The sequence below is a fragment of the Festucalex cinctus genome, chromosome 2 (assembly GCF_051991245.1).
Source record: "Festucalex cinctus isolate MCC-2025b chromosome 2, RoL_Fcin_1.0, whole genome shotgun sequence".
NCBI lineage: Eukaryota > Metazoa > Chordata > Actinopteri > Syngnathiformes > Syngnathidae > Festucalex > Festucalex cinctus.
Genome location: NC_135412.1, coordinates 17083713 through 17105996, shown reverse-complemented (window position 1 = coordinate 17105996; position 22284 = coordinate 17083713). Strand labels below are relative to the sequence as shown.

At 39.3% G+C, this 22284-nt stretch overlaps 3 protein-coding genes across 9 annotated transcripts in view; all 3 read right to left on the bottom strand.

Moving 5' to 3' along the window:
- dock3 (dedicator of cytokinesis 3) overlaps positions 1 to 2980 on the bottom strand; it is a 74122-nt gene extending 71142 nt beyond the window's left edge. For 3 of the 4 annotated variants that reach the window (XM_077513416.1, XM_077513417.1, XM_077513418.1), the window contains exon 1: positions 2339 to 2979. In XM_077513416.1, coding sequence (XP_077369542.1) covers positions 2339 to 2375 — 37 coding nt within the window. In that variant the 5' untranslated portion in view covers positions 2376 to 2979. Of the gene's footprint in view, positions 1 to 2338 lie in introns of all 4 variants that reach the window. The other variant, XM_077513415.1, reaches the window with a different exon arrangement.
- A 1312-nt stretch (positions 2981 to 4292) lies between these two features.
- adrm1 (ADRM1 26S proteasome ubiquitin receptor) lies at positions 4293 to 10012 on the bottom strand. 4 transcript variants are annotated; one of them, XM_077513411.1, is made up of 10 exons: positions 9923 to 10012; positions 9334 to 9583; positions 8949 to 9065; positions 8741 to 8864; positions 7522 to 7608; positions 7334 to 7439; positions 6982 to 7250; positions 5133 to 5290; positions 4599 to 4701; positions 4293 to 4490 (listed from the first exon to the last, which is right to left on the bottom strand). In XM_077513411.1, exons 2-10 carry the CDS (start codon positions 9541 to 9543, stop codon positions 4387 to 4389), a joined length of 1278 nt encoding a protein of 425 aa, XP_077369537.1. In that variant the 5' UTR covers positions 9544 to 9583; positions 9923 to 10012; the 3' UTR covers positions 4293 to 4386. The 4 variants fall into 4 exon arrangements, with proteins under 4 accessions (XP_077369537.1, XP_077369539.1, XP_077369538.1 ...); XM_077513413.1 differs by having other exon boundaries at positions 9334 to 9580; positions 9923 to 9967; XM_077513412.1 differs by lacking the exon at positions 9923 to 10012 and adding an exon at positions 9759 to 9909.
- A 244-nt stretch (positions 10013 to 10256) lies between these two features.
- LOC144013969 (oxysterol-binding protein-related protein 2-like) lies at positions 10257 to 21732 on the bottom strand. Its single transcript, XM_077513410.1, has 14 exons — positions 21584 to 21732; positions 21206 to 21353; positions 19975 to 20089; positions 19128 to 19203; positions 18660 to 18794; positions 17893 to 17990; positions 15902 to 16084; positions 15533 to 15640; positions 15360 to 15449; positions 15151 to 15277; positions 13568 to 13672; positions 13369 to 13492; positions 13203 to 13293; positions 10257 to 11612 (listed from the first exon to the last, which is right to left on the bottom strand). Exons 2-14 carry the CDS (start codon positions 21240 to 21242, stop codon positions 11510 to 11512), a joined length of 1392 nt encoding a protein of 463 aa, XP_077369536.1. The 5' UTR covers positions 21243 to 21353; positions 21584 to 21732; the 3' UTR covers positions 10257 to 11509.
- Positions 21733 to 22284: the final 552 nt, after the last annotated feature.

Genomic DNA, 22284 nt, shown 5'->3' with positions numbered 1-22284 from the left:
AAATTAAACAACAGTCAGTAACTACAAGTGTAGCGGACAAGTGGTGGTGGAAAATCCCCTACAGTGAAGAGAGCCTCATATAATAAAAAGGCTACTCTCCTTGTTCATTTTCTTCACCAGTAAACCCCCTGAATTGGTTGGTGGGTAAAAAACAAACCAAAAAACACATTTTGTTTTTCAATAAAGAAGCATTCTGTGAATTCACAAAATAAACTGGTAGGGTTCAGTACCTCCAACAAGGTTAATAATAACTGATCTAAGGACAATGTTGAGTCTTCAGTGAACATTTTTGGAATGCAGGAGTGTCACGTTCCGGTTCGGTGGGAGCATTGTTCTGTTAGGTTCTGTCTTGTCCTGTCGTGTCTGGTCATGTTGGTGTCGTTGTTGTCATAACTGGGTCATGCAAGGGTTATGCTTACTGTCATGACTCGGGTCATGTACGTGTTGTGTTAAGCTTACTGTCATGACTAAGGTCATGTACGGGTTATGTTAAGCTTACTGTCATGACTAAGGTCATGTACGGGTTATGTTAAGCTTACTGTCATGACTAAGGTCATGTACGGGTTATGTTATGCTTACTGTCATGACTAAGGTCATGTACGGGTTATGTTATGCTTACTGTCATGACTAATGTCATGTATGGGTTATGTTAAGCTTACTGTCATGACTAAGGTCATGTACGGGTTATGTTATGCTTACTGTCATGGCTAAGGTCATGTACGGGTTATGTTAAGCTTACTGTCATGACGAAGGTCATGTACGGGTTATGTTAAGCTTACTGTCATGACTAAGGTCATGTACGGGTTATGTTATGCTTACTGTCATGACTAAGGTCATGTACGGGTTATGTTATGCTTACTGTCATGACTAATGTCATGTATGGGTTATGTTAAGCTTACTGTCATGACTAAGGTCATGTACGGGTTATGTTAAGCTTACTGTCATGACTAAGGTCATGTACGGGTTATGTTAAGCTTACTGTCATGACGAAGGTCATGTACGGGTTATGTTATGCTTACTATCGCAGCAGAAGAGGAACATTTTCCTGTCAAGGCCATGAGGCAATTTAAGATGGAGGGAAACAAATTGCGGTTGCCATGAGAGATGAGTTGCTGTAGAAAATCTGTAAAAGATGTGAAAATCGCGTACATATTTGTGGATTGGAAATGTGAAAATTACGAATAGATGTGAAAATCACGTACATATTTGTGGATTGGAAATGTGAAAATTACGAATATATCTGTGTGAATAATTTTGAGACAAATCTCTCCCCATAGTTAGTGCTGAGTGATTTTCAAAAATAACGAAAATGATCACTCAATATTGTGATTGCAATTTAATTCATGACTATTTTTTCAAGGGCTTCTTTATACAAATGTTTTGGTTTTGGGCTCATGCTAAAATAAAAGCAAGCGACTCATAAAAGAAGATGAAGGCCAGTTTATCGACTTCAATTAGAGTTTACTATTACTAAACACTTTGATTTGCAGTCTTTGAAGCCTTCACTATGACAACTTAACAAAATTCAACCTAACAAGTGGGACGTAAACATACGTCAGTTAATTTGAAGTCACTCAACTCATCTAGACAGATGTATGAATAAATAAATAAAATATCCATGACTTGAAAATTGCATTCTACCACATTGCGATGTCGATTTGAATTTGATGAATTGCTCAGCCCGAGATGAGATGCAGTCAGAAGCGATGACATCTGATGAGTTTATGTTTGGACTGCAGCTTTTTACAGTAGTGCCTGAACAAAGTGTGCATTTGTGGGGGGGTGCAGATGGTTCTATCTATCTATCTATCTATCTATCACACAAAAATGTGTGTGTGATTTGGGGTCAAAGGCCCCCCCATGCAGAGAGAAGTCCACAGGTAGACCCCCGATTACACCTGTTGGGGTCAGAGTGCCTCCTGGTGGTTGTTGCAGCACCAATCGACCAACACACACTTCAAACTGGCTGGCGAAAAGAACACTATAAAATGCAAAATGGAGGCATTTGCAGCAAAGCAAGCGGCTTGTGATTCAGTCTAAGCGTGATTCATTCCATCAACACCTGAGCACACTGAGATCTCATCTCCGAGGTGGTGGCTGATCGGACTGGAGGCTGCATCATCCCACGCATTCACCCTCAACCCCCACCCCGCCGCTATGCAGCCATTATAAGTGGATGTTGTTTTTCATTGGGTGTAATGTGCTTGATAAGAGGGAATTAAAAACAAGAGCTGGTTGGCATGTTGTGTCGATGGGTGTACCTCTTTCAAACAACACAACAAATGTCGCCAATTATTTAAAAAATAAAAAAAAATAAAAAAAGGTGCAGTTGACTCACCAACTCCGATTTTCTCCTCTTCGGTAGGGATCCACATATTTGGTTATGTGTGCCACATTGTGTCGATGACAGCAGATGATGTCGGCTCGAAAAAATGAGATGAAGAGGACGAGAGGGATGTTGGTCGTACTACATCTCTCCACTGGAATTCTGTCGTCGGTGTGCGCAGTAATGGTGGCGAGGGAGGAAGGAGCATCAATGATCCCAGTTGTTCTTCTTTACCTATTATTATTATTATTATTATTATTATTATTATTTCCCGGTGCGTTTCTCCAGCCTGATGCAGTCTCCGTGAGCAGCTAGTGGACGTTCGCACACGCACGCGTTCTACACAAAGGTGTTATTCCATCCGCATTTGGAGACGAGCGCAGGTAGCTTTCAAAATCTTCTCATCCGGTGTCCTTTTTAGGAAGAAAACAAATCAGTCTTCGCAGAGTCCGCAGATGAGCCGCGAGGGGATGGCAACGAGACGCTAATAGGCGTGGAGGTTGCAACGTAGATAGGTCCGAGGTGGTGCAAGAGGAATCGAGAGGAGGCTGCAATGTAGCGTAAGATGCGCCATCTTCGTGCGGGCCACGTGACTCGTTTTGTCAACACCGATGTGTCAAGAGGATGCGATTGTGCTCTCTCTCTCTCTCTCTCTCTCTCTCTTTCTCTCTCTGCAGTTCCTCCTCCCGCTTGCTCCCTGTTGCCAGTGTGCGCAGGCCGCGATACCCACCCCCCATAACTCCCACCCACCCACCTTGACCTCCTTGGGTGCTACATGCCAGTCCCATATAAGGGAGAGAGAGAGGGGGGGGGGGGGGGGGTGCTCCCAGTCGAGTCAGTGCAACGTGCCATTAATACAATGCTTTGTCATGCCGTAATGTGATTTGGACATTGTCGCAAGCCACCTCCACTATCTCGGAGTCGGAAGAGATACGCATGCGCACAGATATTTTTTTTAAATAGTTCTAAACATGTATTTACAGGCCGAGAGACGAGCAGCGTAACAGCAACTACATCACAAAAACAAAAAGAAACCAACTCGAGTAATAACTTCAACCATAATGAAATGCTTCATTTTGATTTGCTGAATGTTACTTCACTTAACTTTCATGACATTACTTTCATGTCCACTTGACTTAACTTTCATGTGATCACTAAGTTGTCATTTTAAAACAAGTTATCACAATCACAATCAATGAAAAATCCCATTCAATACTTGAATGGGATTCGCAACGCCCCCCCCCCCCCTTTTTTTTTTTCTTCTGGCGAGGATGGGTTCCCCACACTTGCCTCATTGTCCTCTTGGAAATATAAAAAAGATTGAGATTTTGTGTGGTTTATCCATCTACTTTGTTTGACTAATTTGTGGTTAGCGCTATGCTACGGGATCAACAAATCCAATATGACAAGATGTTTATATGTTGAAACTATTGCAGCATAAAATAAAACTATTGCGTGCTTATGAAATATTTTCTCGGGTTATCAAAATGTTCTTAAAATCCCCCCCGGACTCCCTGACAAAACCACATTTATCACAGGGAAATGGCCATTCTCCTACACAGCTGGGCATCCATTAACCCCTCCTCCCCATATATGTTTCACATTTGCGCCAGCAGGGAAAGCACTTCTGGAAACAGCTTCATACGTCATCAGTGATGTCATTTGCTTACAATGAATCATTCTTCGATACGTGCTTCATCTAAGAAAAAAAAAAGAAAAAAACTTGGTAGATTTCTCAACACTTCGAAGCCTCAGCACAATTTGTCCCCTCTCTCGTCAAACACGCTTCATGAATTATAGATTTCCCAATACCCTGCATTCCAGAATCAGATAATTAGATGTGAAAATATTATAGCTTTAATGCTACATCAAAAGGTGGAAAATTGCAGGTTTATTTGGTCCCCCCTCGCCACACTGTGCTTTTTTTTTAATGCTTCTTTGTATGAGGATGCAAGTAGAACACCGATTTAAGTCATTGTTGTATTTTTATTATTTGAATGTATTAACGTAACGGTGACACTTTACCCCCTCAGCTAAATAAATACAGTTGTATCATTTATTTAGTCCAAGCTCATGTCCTCATCATCATCTTTTTTGTCTTTAGATTCTCCGTCCTCCTCGGCCTTTGTGTCCGTCTCCATTGCTTTTGCAAACGCCTCCAGATCTGCAGACAAGGTGCAAAAGGAAAAACAAAAACTCTGACATTAATATGATAATGTTCCTTTTAGTTGACACTGGCTGGTACGCATTAAATATTTATTATTACACTGACCACCATTGTTGGCAGCATCCACAGCCTCTGTGGGCAATCCAAACTGGTTCATCAGTGGCCCCAACTGCCCTGATGCCAGAGCGCTGCTAAACATGCTCATAGCCTGAAAACAGAAAATCCAAAGATTGATTGATTGATTTGATCGTGATTTAAATTGTTGCAAATTGTAAGCAAAAAATAAAAAAATAAAAATTGTAAACATCCAGTTTCCAAATTCTCAATAATTCCATGTGACGGTACCTAAAGCAGAACTCTTCCGCACTTTTTTTTTTTCCCCTGGTGCTACCAGTGGGCCAATCTGAGAAGTGAAACACTGCCCTCTATTGACAACTTTGTGCAAGTGCGTTGTTACACCAGATGTTTGCATTGTCCTCAAGTTTAAAAAGACACTCAATTCACTCAAGTATGATTCCAAAAGGCCTTAAAGACTGGACAACGTGCTAATATGCCCCCCCCCCCCCAAAAAAAATAATATACATAAATAAATAAATAAATGAATAAGAAATAAATAAAAGAAAGAAAGAAAGAAGTTGCCTGTTGAAACTGTGGCGAGGTCAGCGTATTGTGGAGCTCGTCCGTGCTCTGGAGCAGAGACTCCCCACTGGGCAGGAAGGGCATCAACCTCTGCTGCACCTCAGGGTTGGCCAGGATGGGGGCCATCACTTCTGGTGTCAGTGCAGTGGCCAGGTCCACTATGGTGGGAAAAAAAGCAACAAAAATTGGCCTTACAACATCACTTTTGACAAACCTGCTATCTTAAATGCAGTATGTGCTGTGAGGTTGCAAAAACTTTGTTTACTACTAATTCATCGGTCACTGTGTGATTTGACCAAGGTGGAACAGTTATGAAAACTGGACTTGTATGATGATATGAAAATGTCTTCAACAAAGCTGATCAAGGTTGAATTGTCAAGGAGTAATGGGGGAGATTCCTTAGATGATTTTCCAGAATGTTGTTTTACACAGGAAATTAAATAAAGTGTGCTGACATCATGTGTGACTTGCTAAATGTTATTTCTTCCTTTTAATTCCAAGTGAATTTTTTTTAAACATTTGCATGTTCTGATTAGCATTGACTTTTGATTTCAAATAGGGCCCGACCGATATGCATTTTTTTTAGGCTAATGCAGATTATTGGCAGGAAAAAAAAAAATACAGATTATCGATTAATCTGTCGATTACTTAAAAATATATACAGGTAATGCATAAACTTAACCCCTTCCCCAATTCCTTTTCAATGGGTGCCACTTACGCACAAATTTTCGCTATCAAGGATTTTCTGCTTTGAATGACAAGCCCGTATCAAAAAAAAAATCATGACGTATACAAGGTTATTGTATAGATTTGTGTCAATCATAAAATCACTCTTACTTGTTTACAACTGCTGTAAAGCATTAACCTTTTCTCGTGTATATTTTTAGATTGTGTTATTTTGACGAGTTTTCGGCCGTAAGACAAAAAAAAAAAATCCGTGGATGTTTGCATCCTTGAATTTTGAGAAGTCTTTGAACCCTTGAAATATCAACTTTATAAAATAACTTGAACGGATAATGACAACATAAAAACAATGATAAAGTAAAATAATACAATAAACTAAAATAATAGCAACTGAAAAAAACAGTAAGAACAAATCCTGACTGTTCCTCTGCGTTTTGGTCTCTTGGGGGCAGTGTGGTGCCGTGCATCCATGGGGCACACACTTAAAGTGAATACAGAAGAAAGCTGTGATTTAATTCTATTAAAATAACTAGTTTTTCACACATTGGCAAGAATTTGTGCCTTTGCGTAGTGTTATCTCATCTGTGGGTATGTGTTCCCACAAGATTTGTGTGTGGATATTCGTTATTTGAAGGAAAAACACTCCCGAAGTTGATGCTAACTTCCGGTTAGCATTTGCTAACTTTTTCTTAGCGCTAGGCCAGCGATGTTTTAAAAACACAGCCTGTTTTGTATGATATAATGGATGTAATTCTTAATGTGTATTTAGTTTTACAGTTAACTCCAACTGCGGTGTCATTAAACAGCTTGAAGGTCGCTTAGGGACAACAGAATACCATATGGTAAACACTAGCTAGTTGCTAATGCTACGCAAGCAAAACGGTGCATTCAGAGTACTTTCACAGCATCGGAAACTTCAGTTTTCTTCGATAACGTTTTAAGGGGAAAATAAATCGGCCATTTGGCCCAATTGGCCAATGTTTGAAGGCCAATATTCATCTGATTATAATTGGTCGGGCCCTAATTTCAAAATTACAATACCTTAATTTCCCATGTTAGGTACCCGGCTGACTAAATCTCAGGCCTGGACCAGTTCGGGGCGTGGCATCAATTTGAGTCAGGAAGAACCCTGCTGAGTTTTAAAGTATTACATTGGCCTCCTCACCTCCTGTGCCGCCGGCGGGCACGTTCATGGTCGCCAGGATGCTCTGCAGGTCTCTCAGCTGGATGGGCTGTGTTGGGTTGCTCGCCGCAGCACCCCCCACCGCCGCCGCCGCCGCCACGGACGACGCAGCAGGAGTGGGTGTGGGCGGGGTGCTCGCTGGCGGGGAGGCTGCAGAGGCGGCGGAAGGGTTGACAGGCGTGGCGGACGCCTGGGAGGTGCCGAGGCGACTGGCGGCGGAGGTTGAGGTGGGCGTGACCGCAGTCGACGGGCTGAAAAAAAATATATATATTAGCATCCTTTTACCAGCTTATTTATTTAATTTTTAAATATTTGGATATCAGGTTTTAGACACCTTGTGGAGGAGTTGCTGGCAGCAGGAGCGCTACTACTACTGCTGCTACTGCTGCTGCTGCCCAAGAGGTTGGCTAACCCCGGACCAGTGAGTGCGCCAAGACCGCCTGCGAGTGGGACCGACAGTTCCGTTCGTCATTCCTCGTCACAAAATCCTTCCGGCATCACTCAAGCCGCCATCATACGTACCGATGCCGCCAAGTCCTGCTGGTCCAATCAGCTGCATGAGCTGGTTGTGGCTCATGTTACCCAGAAGGCTCTGCAGGCCGCCCTCACCTTTGTATGAGAGCACAAGATGTCACATCTTGAATGGACTCAAAAGTATTCACACTCTGTACTTAATCAAATCAATATTGAGATCTTATGGTGACTGTTTTTCACTAAATATTGTTTTACGATATTATTTACACTGTATATTTGTCTCATGATAAATGTTTTACATCAATTCAGGCTAATTGTGTTACCTGTAAGAAAATGAAAATTGCTCTTAACTCAAGTCGTAATTATTATATAATTTATTATTCTGAGAAAGTACAAATGACAGATTTTTTTTTCACGTCACTGTTTCTAAAACAGGATGTTTTTCTGGACTAATTAAGAATAAAAGGAGGGGGGGGGGAGTTAAAGTTTACCCACTGCTCTAAATGATTACTCTATTAAAAAAAATAATTAAAAAAAAAATAAAAATTCTAATCAATTAGTTGTTATGATTATAATTATGATCCTTTTTTGCTTCATTTTTTATAGAGCCAGACTATATTAAAAAAAAAAAAAAAAAAAACTGTGACACTTGAGATGGACAATATGAAAAAAAATAGTGCTGTCAAAGTTAAAGCATTAACTAATTAATTAATCACAAAAAAATTATCGTACCATTAATTTTGGCGACAGATAATCCTTTAGCTGACAGCGGATAGTTACGTTAAAGGTAGCACAGGTTGTGTTTGAGCAATAAACATAACTGCATGCATTAAAGTAAAGCATTTAATAAATGTTTCCGGATGACATTCAGAATATTTCTTCATGTCAAACTATAGGAGTCATTTTTTCCCCCATGTCAAAAAATAGCAGTAGTTAACTGATTACAAAAAGAAGAGGATGCGCTTGTGCAGTGGCTAAAAAAAATATCAATATCTCCTCATAACTAAATGTTGAAAAAATTAAACACATAACAGCAACAGGTGCGCTTTAAATTTGGTGGGCAAAAAATAGATTTAAAAAAAAGAAGCCTTTTTTTAAATCAAAATTCTAAGATAAGATTAATCTGATCAAAAAAAAAATTTAATCGTTTGATAGCTCTAGAAAAACAAAAATGTTTTTTTTTTGTTGCCATATCACACAACCCTACATAAAACTGAATATTGTTGTGCAAGAAAAAATTGTTAGTTTGAGCATATGCGTGTGTTACCTCCCAGAGCAGACAGATCATGTCCTCCACTGCCACCACTACCCAGAGTGCCAGGCATGGGCGGATTGTTGAGATACTCGTTCACTTTGCGACAGTACTCCTCATCCTTATCAGTCTTGGCCTCCTGAAATCAAAGCAGACTTGTATGCAGCACGTGTGCGTGCACACGTTGGGGCAGAGATTGCAGACCAGCGGGCGGGATACCTACCTGCATCCAGAAGAAGAGCCTTTTGGAGCCAGCTTTGAACTTCAGTACGTAGACGCGTCCGGTGGTGCACTGGTTGACCCGTTTGAACTCGCAGTCATCGGGGAAGATGATCAGGTCCTGCATTTGAGCATGTGGCCAAGATGAAAATGGTTTCATCATGCATCAGCCGCTACAGTAAACAGCTAACCAACAGAGCTGTTCTGTATGCACGAGTTTGTGCTGTAGCAATCAAACCTATCATTTTCAAATCGCTCTGCCTTGCTAAATGTTTACCAACTGAGAGAATACGTGGGCTTTTGGAGTAAATGTGATGTATATGTGGAGACCTATATTAAAAAACAAATGCTGATAATTTGTACCCAAAGGAAGAATAGCACCCACGTACATCGTCCACATTGCCAGTGGTGCGATCCTTCCAGCAGAAGTGGATGAGGGAGTCATCCGTCTGCTGGATGTAGACTTGACCTTTGCGCTTGTCGGGCGTCACCGTGCTGCCCTTCATGGTCATCTTACCAGCTCGAAACTCCACCAGGTACTTGCTGGAGGAGCCGCGAGAGCCAGACACCATGCTGGGGAACAAAGCTCCAGAGGCCATGATGATGATGATGATGATGTAGAAGAAAAGACGACGACTACTGGGGAGCACAGAAGACGAAGAAACAATCTTTATGTGACTGACCCAAGCACTCCTGTTTATCAGAAATAACCGCATTTGAAGTGACAGAAATGTGGTTTTGAATGTCTTTACCACGTACTGTCCGATTAGCTTGTTTTCAAATATTATTGTGCCTATTTTTCGACTACTCTCACAGAATGACGCTGCATCTTTGAAGCCTGACGACTGTTCTCAGATCAGCGTTGACAACATACACAACGTGTATTCACGTTACATTCTAGACAACGTAACAAACGACATTGTACTGTAAAAAAAGAAATCGAAAAAAATGTTTAAAAGTCTAGAGATTTTTACTTACGGTTCTTGCGCGTTATCAAAAACGGAAGAGTGGCCGATTTGCTCGAGCTCGATTATGATTGGTGTATATGGTCACGTGCTTCAATGTGATTGGTGGAGACATCTGTCGTTTGCAGCGTTGAGTAAGGTAAACTATGATTGGAGAATATGGTCACGTGTTTTACTGTGATTGGCCGTTGCATTGCATTTCAGTTAGGGTGAGAAAGCACAAGCGCTGCCGTGGGGAATAAAAAAAAAATGTTTTAGTGGTTCGTAAATACATCTAATTTTCATCCTAGAATTTTCTGTGATAAGCTACAGAGTTAAAAAACAAAAACAAAAAACGACAGGACCAGTTCATTTTCATAGACCATATTTTAATGTATTCTTATATAGGCTATACCTGGTTCGTGTGTGGATGTGACCCATGTCAGAGGGATGATCACTGACTGAACAGACAATATAAACTCTCAACTAAACCAACATCATTAACAGGAAGAATAATGAATCCTGCACCTTTAGTGATTGCAGGGTTGAAAGTGCTTGGAACTCAAGTAAGCATTGTTCACCAAAATACAGTATGTGCATAGGAGTAAGCCTTGTACTGTGCAGTTTTATGCAATGTTAGTGCTGAGAAACAATGTGTTGCATCACATTCCATTCACGTTCACTTAATGGTGATTACACGTTGGCCTCGAAGCTCAACAGGAATTAAATGTTGACATTTTTCACATTTCAGAAGGATTCACTGGATGGATCAGCTTGCATAGGTTCGGGCCCTGTTCTGGCACAGGACTTTGGTTGTTGGAAGAAAATGATAGAAATCTTCACGCTCATGTCGCAATTCATGGTTCTTGTGTGAACGTAAAAAGTCTAAAATATACAGTCACAGCTTTCGGTTCAACCAAAAATGCTTAGAATCCCTTTGAGGTTAAATTGGAATACATTTATAGTATTTCTCCTCAGTGCAGAAGACATTATATGGCTTTATTGTGTGTAAAAGATCATCTCTGAATTACATGTATGCACCACAAATTCTACACATTAGCAGCTACAACAGACAACAGAATGTTGCGACCAAAAGTAGAATTTTACTGTGTAAGTAAATTTGGGGAAAATCAGCTTTCTTTTACAGGTTTCCTACAAGTGATGGAAACACTCATAATGTCTTCAGAGCAGATTAGTGAGTGGACTTTTAATATTCTATACCCTATTATAGAAAAGCAGCACATGCGTTTAAATATCCCCTGATATTTGAACGCAACTTAATAGAAGTAGGTGGTTCACCTACATGTAACATTAGGGGCTAGCACCTGAACTTAAACAGAGACCAGACCAGACTGTATGTCGTGTCCCTACGGAGCTCACACAGGTGATTTAAATCCTTTTACAGATGTGTAACATTTACTCTACATGGACTATAATTAGTAGAGGATATCAAAGGTGAGGATAGCGGGCATTACCATCAACATCTACAATGAGTAAACTTTTCCAGTGGGTGGCATTCACCAACACGGGACATGATTAGCTCAAACGCTACCACAGACATGTCCAATACGTCACACCTATCTTAAGAGGCCGAGAAATCCAGTGAGAACATCTTCTGCTGTCAGTAAATGTTGGGACAGTCGGCGAAGTTCCTGTCAAAGTATCCGCCCTTGTACAGCCAATCCTCCGCGCCAGTGTGAGGGTTGGCTCCCAGCTGGAACCACCTGAAGGAGTATGTGCAAAATGTTTTTGAATCATTTTCGTGTCAGTGTCAGCCTTCGAATCACGTTAGCTTCATTAGCTGCTTAGCTGTTTGGCATTCATAGCAACAGTAACACTCGACAAAGTGCAATTTCTGCAGAAATTACACGGGAATGCTGAAAGCTGAATGCTAATAAAACATTTCCAGAGCAAGATTTGCTGAGCAGTATCAGAGAGCTGGTAATGATGAGAAGTTGTCTGTAAGGAAGTGGGTGTGGAAAATGGGACTTGGACAAAGTTCAATGTCAGTCCCATTGAAAATCAATGGGGAAAAGTTGATATTTAAATGCTAAATTGTGCGAGTACTGTAAGTTATGTGGAATCAGATGATATATACTAAAGATGGCGTGAATTTTTTAAGCAAGTTGAAATTTGAACAGTGTACATCAAATGTATTATGTGGGAGTTTTTGCACATCAACAAAGTGTGGAGAATAAAATGTGCCTGAAATAATAATAAAGAATCCGAATAACATATGTGGGAATGCTTTTCAGCATTCCCACAATTAAACTTCAGGTCAGAAAGGTTTCCAAAGTAAAAGCAGCTGTTTGCAAATGTCTTATTTTCGAAAAAAAATAATTAACCAAAGATAATCAGTCTGTTGTCATGGAAGACTACCGAAAATGTAGGAATGTTTACTGTTGAGATGCTGCAATTCTGAGGTTTTGGACAATTTTAAATGATACAAGGTCTCTATAAACTAGGGTTATTAGAGTTTTGGAATTTTTATTTTTGTTTTGAGTTTTGTTTTTTAAATTTAGTTAGTTTTAATTAATTTTTAGGGTGGTTCATTTAGTTTTTATTAGTTTTAGTAATTTACAAAAATGGTTAGTTTTAGCTTAGTTTTAGTTAGTTTCAGTATTCGTTTTTTGGGGGGGGTGTAAGTGTATTACTTGTGTGCAATATTTAATAAACACCATAGCAAAATGAAAAAAGTAACACTTGTCTTACCCAGCGTTGCATTTCAGCTGAGTTAATTGAAAAAGAAGGCAAGCCGAGCCATTGGAGGCAAAAGTCAAGCATGCAAAATTGTCGCCTAGCTGTGAGCAACGTCATCTGAAAGTGCTTTTCTATTGGCTGCTGCTAGATGACATCACTTCCGTGTGACACACTTTCAAATGTCCTTAATTCCAGTTCATATCAAAATAAATATGCCTAAAATCACAATTATAATCATCCGCAAAGGCTCATGCATTAAATTAAAAACAGTATCAAAGACTAAAATTGTGGACATTTTCGCTATAATTATAGTTTGAGTTTTGTAAACATAAAATGTAGTTTCAGTTTTCGTTTTTTAAACAGAATTTTTGTTTTTATTTTAATTCGTGAACAAAATTGGAATTTTAGTTGTAGTTTTTGTTAGTTTTTGTAAACTAAAATAACTTTGCTATAAACAATTAACCCATGATCAAAATGTTCACTTAATTTAATAATCAATTAGTTGTTGATTAATCATCACACTTTTACATAAGAGAATCCAGTTAGCATGTTTCCCCACATGATGGAGAATAGAGTACGTCGATCTTTTACAAGCATGTGAACCGAGCAGATACCTGGTGTACCACTCCTCCTCATCCTTGGATCGCTCTCTGCGTGCGGCCCTCTGTTTCTCCTCCAGACGCTCTTTCTCTGCACTCGCCGAGTCTGTGTAAGAACACCAAGTCAGGACCGCAGAAGAAAAGCCGCAACCGTCCCTATGATGTCGTAGACTGCCGCTACCCAAGTCTCCGTGCTCCATGGCTCGGATGTCGGGCCTCTGCCGGCAGTCGGTCGGCGCCAAGAGTCGCTCCATGCCGGGCTCCAGCTCGTTTAGCGTCACGGCAAAGTTGGTAAAGTTGTACATCTGAACCAGATGACGAGGTTTAGCACGAGCCGCTCACTACATCTATGAGGTGCATGCATGCGCGTAAATGCCAACCTGTGACGAGTGAGCAGGCCGTGGTGGTATCCTCCAGAGTAAGGCACTTCCTGGTATCACAGTCACAGTCTCTTGAACTGCATTCTCATCTTCACAACTATGTTCCTGCAACGCACACGCACACCAGTCACTAACACTAGCATATGTGAAAATACGGAACTTGATGCAAACGGCAGAGTCAAAGAACTACACTTGCCACAAATTATACACATCTTTCAAGCAACAATGCATGTCATTGCAAGGCATTATGGGTTAGTGCTGGCAATGAGCTACTCATACACGACACTATATTGGACATAGCAGCAGCAGTACACTACAGATACCAAATATAATGTTTTACCTTACCTGCTACTCATGCCACTGCCATGTTATTGTGAAAGAAAAGAAATATGAATACACACAATCCATGGTAGGAGTTTAAAAAAAACAAAAAAACTTCAGTTTCAACATTTGGAGACAGCTGATCCTTGCATAAGTACGAGCAGGCTGCAATGGAAAAACTGGGACCCCCGCTGTTCTTGTCAGAAAACTCAACTCAACTTTATTTATAAAGCGCTTTAAGAACAGGCATTGCTGTATACAAAGTGATGTACATAAACATAAATATCGGTTGTGCAGTAAAGAATAAGGTAACAAAACAAGAACAATGCAAACATTTTGAAGTGCGTATCCAAGGTTTTTTTTTTTTTTTTTTTTTTTTTTTTTACAAGTAAATACATTTTACATCAGTAAATTAATAAGAAGTAGGCGAGTGAATAAAGAAATAAATAACGTTTTGAGACTCCACATTTTATTTTACCCACAAGTCAAGTTATCCTTATTTAGACAGCGCAAACAACATAGCACGATTGTCAAGGAAGAAGACTGTAGTTATTATAACTCATCACACTTTGCTTTTTAGTCTCAGCTAAAAGTATAGATACACTAAGTCCCTGTCAAGTGAAAATAAATTTCTCATTATTTTTTAGTTTGTTATCTGCTAAACAGGAAGATTATATATTATTTACTATGATTGGATGGGTGAAATGTATTAAGAACATGTACAACAAGCTGGGTTGTTTTTTTGGGGGGTTTTTTGGTCTATATTGTTCATTGTTTTTACTTTCTCTTACTTGTGAATTGAATAAAAAAAATGCGGAAAAAAATATCTTCTAAATTAAATGAGAAGAGTGTTGTTAACCCTGCAAGGTTTCCAAAATAAATAAATAAATAAATAAATAAATAAAAAGTAAGCCAGCCATTGTCTACAAATTGACTCCGCTGGCTGAAGATGTCATCTCCATGACGTGTGCGTACTCACGGCAGACAATGAGACACCCTAGAATGGCCACAACAGTGGATTATTCAAAACAAAGATGCACTTTTCAGGTTGTCTGCATAGCTAGCAAGCTAAATGTTAATTTCTGTTGCAAGTGCTTCTATAGAGTTGTGCATTACTTCAACCAAGAAAGATCATTTTTGGTGGCCGTTACGTCTGCGTTGCGAATCGCAGGCAAAACTAGTAGCTGACGGTCTGTCACTCGTGAAAACTAGTTGCACAAACTTGCGTTTTCAGCTGCATAAGCGATTCCAAACGCACTCACCTGCTTGAGTTTCTTTGAGTCTGCTCCTGCCTTCTTGTCAGACTTCTTATGTGCTTCATAAACCTTTGGCTCCACACTATACATGCACTCGGTCCACTTTCCGTAAATCACGCGGCGTTTCTTCTTTCTGGTTCAACAGCAGAGACGCAAAGCAGATGCCGTCAAAGATTTCTGGCACACTCAACACAAACACGTTGCACTGCTCTTACCTGCTGTCTTGTATGTGACCCTCCACTTTGTGCATCTCTTTCCCAAACATTCCACATGGTTTGAAGTTCAACACACATTTTTCTCCTGTGCTGAATTATTACCATAAGCACGATGTCAGTAGTCCATCATTTAAAATCCTTCCACTCTTACAAGCAAATATCTGTCAGCGTACCTGTGGTTCACAATCTCTACTGTTCCGTACTGCTCGATCCAAGGCTTTCCTATGATGACGTTATGCACGCAGCACATTGGGTTGGTCCATGTGTATGCTTCTTTATGTCTGAAAGAATTTCACAGCAACTTCAAGGCTGCTTTGTTAGTTTGATTAACCAGTATGGGACAAAAAGGTAAAGGTTTTTGCCCTCAGCCAATGAGATATGAGCAGTGTATGATCAACCTCTTCACCATGCATTCCACTTCATGCTCTTCACATTTATGCAAGACAGCAGAGAACATTCATAGCATCGTCATATGCAAAGCACTGATGTGACGACTAACACAGTCTGAAAGCAATTTCAACACAATATGAACAAGTTCTCACTTCAGCAACTCCAGCGTCATGGTGCCTTTGGGCTCGGCCTCCACACTTTTGCCCCAGAACTTGAGTTTGGGGTAGATGGATCCGTGGAATGCAAATTCTTGCTTCAGAGACTCTGCGTGGAAGGCACTGATTGGAGGGTGGTGGCTCACTTGCTCCGAGACCAATCTGTAGCCATCTTCCTCTCTGGAAAAGAAAAACAAAAAAGCATTTTAAAGAACAAATGAACATGAGTTTTCTGTGTGTGTGGAAGTGCGAGCCTTTTCCCAGCATTCCTTTATACAGAGGGTGAAACAAACAAAAAATGGGAAGTAGATAACGACCAATCATGATTGGCCGTTACCTACTTCCTCAGCATAGGTGATGTCATCATCAGTCGACATCAAGTAGAAAAAAATATTTTTAACTCTTTGACTGCCAAAAACGTTTAATAAGGATCAGTAAAATCACGACGTATGCCGCCATAAACGTTAAATGACGTCAACTAAGTTTTTTATTTATTTTATTTTTTTCAGTGCAACGTCTAAAGTGCAGTGCTGCCTGGTCAATGGGTTGTGGAATCAAAAACACACACTATGACCAGCAGATGGAAGCATTGTATCTCTTTTTTTAAATGATCAAAGCCTTTGTCATATCAAAGTTTTTTTTGATAAGGTGTGGCAGTAAAAGAGTTAAAGGTATTAATTGTACATGAAAAATAATTACGTTACCACAATAACTATAGACAAAATATTAACTTTTTACCGCTGAAAATTGTTCAATGAGTCAAGTGTTCCTTTAAAACATGCCATTTAAGAAACGATGTAGGATTTATTTATTTATTTTTTTATTATGTCCTGTAGATGACATCCTCCTGCACAAATCCACTGAAATCTGCTGTTGAGATTCCTCACTGATTGCTGCAACATCTCAGCTGGGATTCCATCAGTTTGATTGTAAACGGCATGATTTAAAGGGATACAAAACTTGGGAAAAACTAACCAGTTATTCTGTGAAATGTTTAACTTCAACCTTCCCTGAAAAAAAATGTCAATTTATGTTGAGCGATTAAGATGTCACTTTTTAATATGAATATTTTTGTATTATCGGCCATTTTGGACGGTCACGTGATCATCGTGCCATATTGTGTGCGTAAAATACAAATTGAATGACATAGCTGCATAGCTGACATAGCAGTGTTCAACAAAGAACTCATGAGGTATTATTGCGTCCCACGTTGGACATCAAAGGTGGAATTACGCCCTATAGCAAAGAAGCACTTCTTCAAAAGCAGTACAGCCACAGAGGACTCGCCAAACATTTGTGTTCAGTCGAAAGTGAAGATGAAACCGGCCGATAAGGAGGACACATTCAGCCAGCCGGCTCATAGCGATTCGAAGTTGGGGAGTGTTTGCAAGTTGCGTGTTACAGAGGCTCAAAATACCAGTCAAGTCACCATTGACATTTGTTCACTCTGGAAATAATTTGTGGGAGGTCCCTAACCTGGACGGTAAACACCCGGATGACTTAGCACGCTTTAGCCACTGACCTGGCTTTAGCCCACATTAGGAGGGGCAACCTCCACACGGAATGACATGATCCCTGACACGTTGAGGATTTTACTCTGACCAGAATTGGCGCAATAATCGGGATAGAAGACGGTGTTTTTCATGCTCATTACTTTAGCAAACACCCATTGAAATGACCGAGGCGACATTCGTTTACGCACGGGATACGTCATCAGGATCATGTGACCGGGATAATGCCGTTCACCACGGTATGTTTTTATTTTGCCACTTAATTGATTAAAACGAAAATGTAGGGAATAAAATGCCAGAGACATTTGCACTTTTATTCATGAAACACAACACGTAATCCGATACTGGAAAACGAGTTATAAGTCAGGCGTTGCTTTCAGGTTTCAATTGCTATGAATAAAATATTTTTCTTCCATCACTCTTGGTTTTATTGGATTGTTAAAAAGTTCCTGTATTTTTTTTTGTGTCATCCTGTACCTTGTGAGTTCAAAGGTCTCCCCCAGTAAAGGATTAAATGGCTTTCCAGTCCGTTCCCATTGAGATGCTACAGCTGAAACAGCAAAGCTTGCAACAACCTGTTGGGATGAAATAAAGCAGAGATCGTTTTAGTTTAGTTTAGTTTAGTTTATTCATTTTTTCCTTTCGGACACATTACAGTTTACATCAATCACATCACATCATTTGCAACATTGACGTCCGAAAGAAGGGCTGACGGGTAGAAGCCGAAGCTTATTCGAGACCCGTCCCCATCGACCCATTACTATAACGCATCAATCATATACATTATTTAGAATAGACATTAATTTTTATCGTTATCCATCCCATACTATCCCAGACACTGCTCGCTCAGTTCATCTTGAATGTCCGTGTGTAGATTGTGGCTAGTCCCAGTCATTTGGAACTGGTGAGTTTTCAGCTTATTTTAAGCTTTGTGCTAATTCACATCTGTTTATAGTTACGCTTACAACATCTTTCCTCATTGTAGTGAACGGAAGTGCCATTAAATTGTCTGGCAAAAAAAACCAAAACTAAACATTTTAGTAATGTATTTTTAAATAAGAAAAATAGCACCCTATAATATTGTTCTTTATAAAAACAAAGTAATAACACAATTATCTCTTGTATCTCGAAAAACCCTTTAGTCAGGCCATCGTACATGAAAGCACCACTATATTAATAATTCAGATTTTTTTGCTAACACAGTTGCCGTATTTACAGTGACGAGAGTCATCAGTTGATCATACCTGCATGCGTTCTATAGAGTCAGACAAAGTGCAGGCTCTGTGGATAAGGTGAGTGTGTTCCATGTACTCAGAGAGTCTCTGGAGGAAGCTCAGCGGCTCATTAAACACAACTGGCATGGCTATTTTGGACAGCTCCTATAGCAACACAACACAAAAAAAAACAAACATTGACATGGCAGAGTATTGAAATTATGTCGATTTTACTGGTTGTAGAATGGGGAAAAAAAAGAAAGCAGTTGGATCTAGTGTAATGTTACTTGAGTTATTTTGGTCCTTCTGATGTTCCAAAAATGCGACAGCCAAACCAAAAATAGCTGACTGAGCAGAGAAGAGGGCCATGAGTTTAGTTGTAACAACACAATCAGTTTGTATTCCCTTCTACGAAAAGCCTTATGCTGAAAATTCAAATTGACTGCTTTTGGTCATTTTATTTTTATTTTTGTAAAGCCGTTACTGCCTATGACTCACCATGCCAATACATTTCTTCAGTATGCTTGTCAGACTGAAATTGCTTCTGGTGATCATTTCAGCAGGCAGGGTTTTCCTGGTAAAAACAACAACAACAGAAAAAGTTATTTTTGACACTAATGACTAGGGATGTCACGATATCCAAACATCATGATACGATATCACGATATGAAGCTCACAATACGCTAATTATCACGATATTGTTGGGAGGTTGGCGATGTTTAAAAAAGGTCACAATATTGTAAAAAAAAAAAAAAAAAAAAGGACTCATACTAAAAAAAAAAAAAAGCACAATATTGTGCTTTTGTACATAACAATGTTACGATATAGTATTATTATGTTTTATTATTATAGTGTTATTGTTATTGTGTTATATTGTTAATGCACGCACACTGAGTTCCTCCACAGGTATATTACGTTCCCCTTTAGCTGACAATTAGTGTAGACTCTAAACATAGAAGGGCCAAAATGGGCCTAATGAAAATTAAATTGCATTAAAAAAAAAAGCCACCAGAGGGTGCTAGAATTGCACAAATGCAAATAATCCTAACTTTTTTAACAGATGTGTTGCATTTATATATTGTGAACATGACAACGACGATATTGTGGCAGTTTTAATATCACGATCACCAATGATTTTTTTTTTTTTTTTTAGGTTGATGCCGATCCTGATATTTAGCAGACTGATTTAACATCTTTTTTGGTCTCCAACAAAGACATGAATTACAGGCAAAGAAGTTTTTTTTTTTTTTACAGGCAAAACATTTTGCTTTTTTAAAAACGTTTGTCTGAATGTCATTACGGCTGTAATGAAGATGGATGACACTGCATATGGATGGCTCCTCACCTACGCCGCCACACTGCATCGTATTCTGCAGCGGAGCCATCGGTGACCTGGCCGCTGCTGTCAAACACCAGGGCATCCTTGAAACTGACCTCCAAGGAATCGTCTGATTCAAGCCCTGAGATGAGATAACTCTTTTCATTTGAGCACATTAGGAAATATACTGTACACTCGCAATATAAAGAAAGATGACTTGACCTCTCATGAAATAGACTATTTCATCTTCTTACTGTGTATCTGCAGACTTCATTTGGGAAGAGGGCAGCAAAACATACTTGAAGGTGTGTTGTGATTAAAATGAAGTAAAATTACACCATTGGAGGAGAGAAAAGGAAGAATATAACAGTTTTCATTAAACTACCAAAAGTTTCAACCGTTTTAATTGTGACCTGGTTAGCAGCGAGAGCCCGATGTTCTTAGTGATACCTTGACAAACCACTGCCTTCACTGAATAGTTTTATTTTTATTTTTTATTTTTTTTAAGATACAACTTTCACTTGGATGATTTTTGTGTCTTCAAATAAAGATGAACTTATGGTGTGTGCTTGAGACACCCACCGCTAGATGGCGACAGCAAACTACATCCCACCACCAGCTATTCACATTGGTCTCCTTGCAGTGGAAGGACAAGTTGAGTTGGTGGCGCACTAGCGCTAATGCACCATTAAACTGATTTGCTACCCAAATTGCATTTCTATCTAATGAGAAAAAATATGAATTTCTTTATGAGCATCAGCATCTTTGCACATTTCGAGGTCCAAATTTTCTATTTTAACTTGGCAAATAATTAAAATAATTGTCAGTGCTCTAAGTTGCCAGTTTCTGTGTTTGAGAGGCTTTTCAATTACAGTAGCCTTTTGAATATAGGATGCCAATAAAGAAGTTATGAAATCTGGGGACTTGGATTGAACAAAAATTGCAATTTTAGAAGTGTTGCAGGAAATTCCCTGGTGTTTCATTATTTAGAAAAAATGCATTGAAAGAGATCTTTTTTTAGTTTTACAATATCTAGACATTTTTAAATCCTTGAATTATTGAATAAAGGTTTGTTTTTACATATTAGCCTACATTATACATTATTTTGATTGCATTCTTTTCAATTGTAATTATTTTGTGTAAATTTGCATGACGTGTTACCCCAAATTTGCGAAGATTAATTCGTGCAGACGCAATGAGGCGTCCTCGAGCTGCAGACACATGACAAGTGGACAGCTGTCCGGTCAGCCTGCCTCACCTGTCTCGGCGTCGTAAAACTCCTCCTCGCTGTTCATAGTGAGTCGAGAGGACAGTCGCGGCGTTCCTCAGTCACAAGTCATGTTGAAAGCAGCAACGAGCCCCCAGTCTGGACTCCCACGATCATCGCAAGAGCCAAAACACAGCGACTGTAAACACACGCACCGAAGAGGACGCTTTTGTTACGGCGAGCGGGCTGCTAACAAGCGTGTTGAAAAATGGCTTGCCCGGGCTAGCTAGCGAAATGGTACTTAGCGACGCTGGTGAGTTGAAACGCCCGCAGAAGACATTAGCTAACGTTAGCGGCGCACTCCCACACAAAGTAAAGGGCAACCGGGATGCTGACATGTGAATGTAAATCGAGTTCACTGAAATTTACCTGTGAGTCCAATGACTGAGCTCCAAACGTAAACAATCGAGGACAGTTCAGTTCAGTCTTTAGGGACGTGCGGAAGTAGGTGGCAAGGACACCATGATTGACGTGTGTGTTAGCCAATCGCAAGGGCAGTACGCGAGTTATTTTTTTTTGTATCGGTAAAGGTGCATCGTAATAAATAATAGACAAAACAAGATTTATTGATTTCATTAATTAGTTCGATTCAAAAAGCTAAATTTACATATGACATTAAGGAAATCTTAAATTTACCATATCGAGAGTTGATAGCCTTGCCTGAGAAACAAACAAAGTGATTTTAATGTAGAAATAATTCATAAATAAACCTTCCGAAAAGTATGTGTGTGTGTTTAATCAATCTGTTTACTGTATGAGTTTCAGTATGTGAAACCTTGCGTTATAATACATTTGGATAGCTCCGGCGCTACCAAGTTTGCAGTAAAAAAAAAAAAAAAAAAAAAAAGAAAGAAAGAAAAAAGAAGAAAAAAATAATAAATGTGTAAATAAATAAATCAATAGATAAATAAATAAATAATATGTCAATAAATAAATAAATGTTATTACAAATTCAATGGTCCTTGTAAGAGCGAAACAACACATTTTTTATATATATATATATATATATATATATATATATATATATATATATATATATATATATATATATATATATATATATATATATA

Coding starts and splice junctions, on each gene's coding strand:
- LOC144013969 (XM_077513410.1), bottom strand. CDS start 21,242: ATGAACAGCGAGGAGGAGTTTTACGACGCCGAGACAG. Junction 15,641..15,901: donor ATGACGCTGGAGTTGCTGAA/GTGAGAACTTGT, acceptor AAATTCTTTCAG/ACATAAAGAAGCATACACAT. Junction 15,450..15,532: donor GTAGAGATTGTGAACCACAG/GTACGCTGACAG, acceptor GTAATAATTCAG/CACAGGAGAAAAATGTGTGT.
- adrm1 (XM_077513411.1), bottom strand. CDS start 9,543: ATGGCCTCTGGAGCTTTGTTCCCCAGCATGGTGTCTGGCTCTCGCGGC. Junction 9,066..9,333: donor CCACTGGCAATGTGGACGAT/GTACGTGGGTGC, acceptor GCTCAAATGCAG/GACCTGATCATCTTCCCCGA. Junction 7,440..7,521: donor AGCAGGACTTGGCGGCATCG/GTACGTATGATG, acceptor TCCCACTCGCAG/GCGGTCTTGGCGCACTCACT.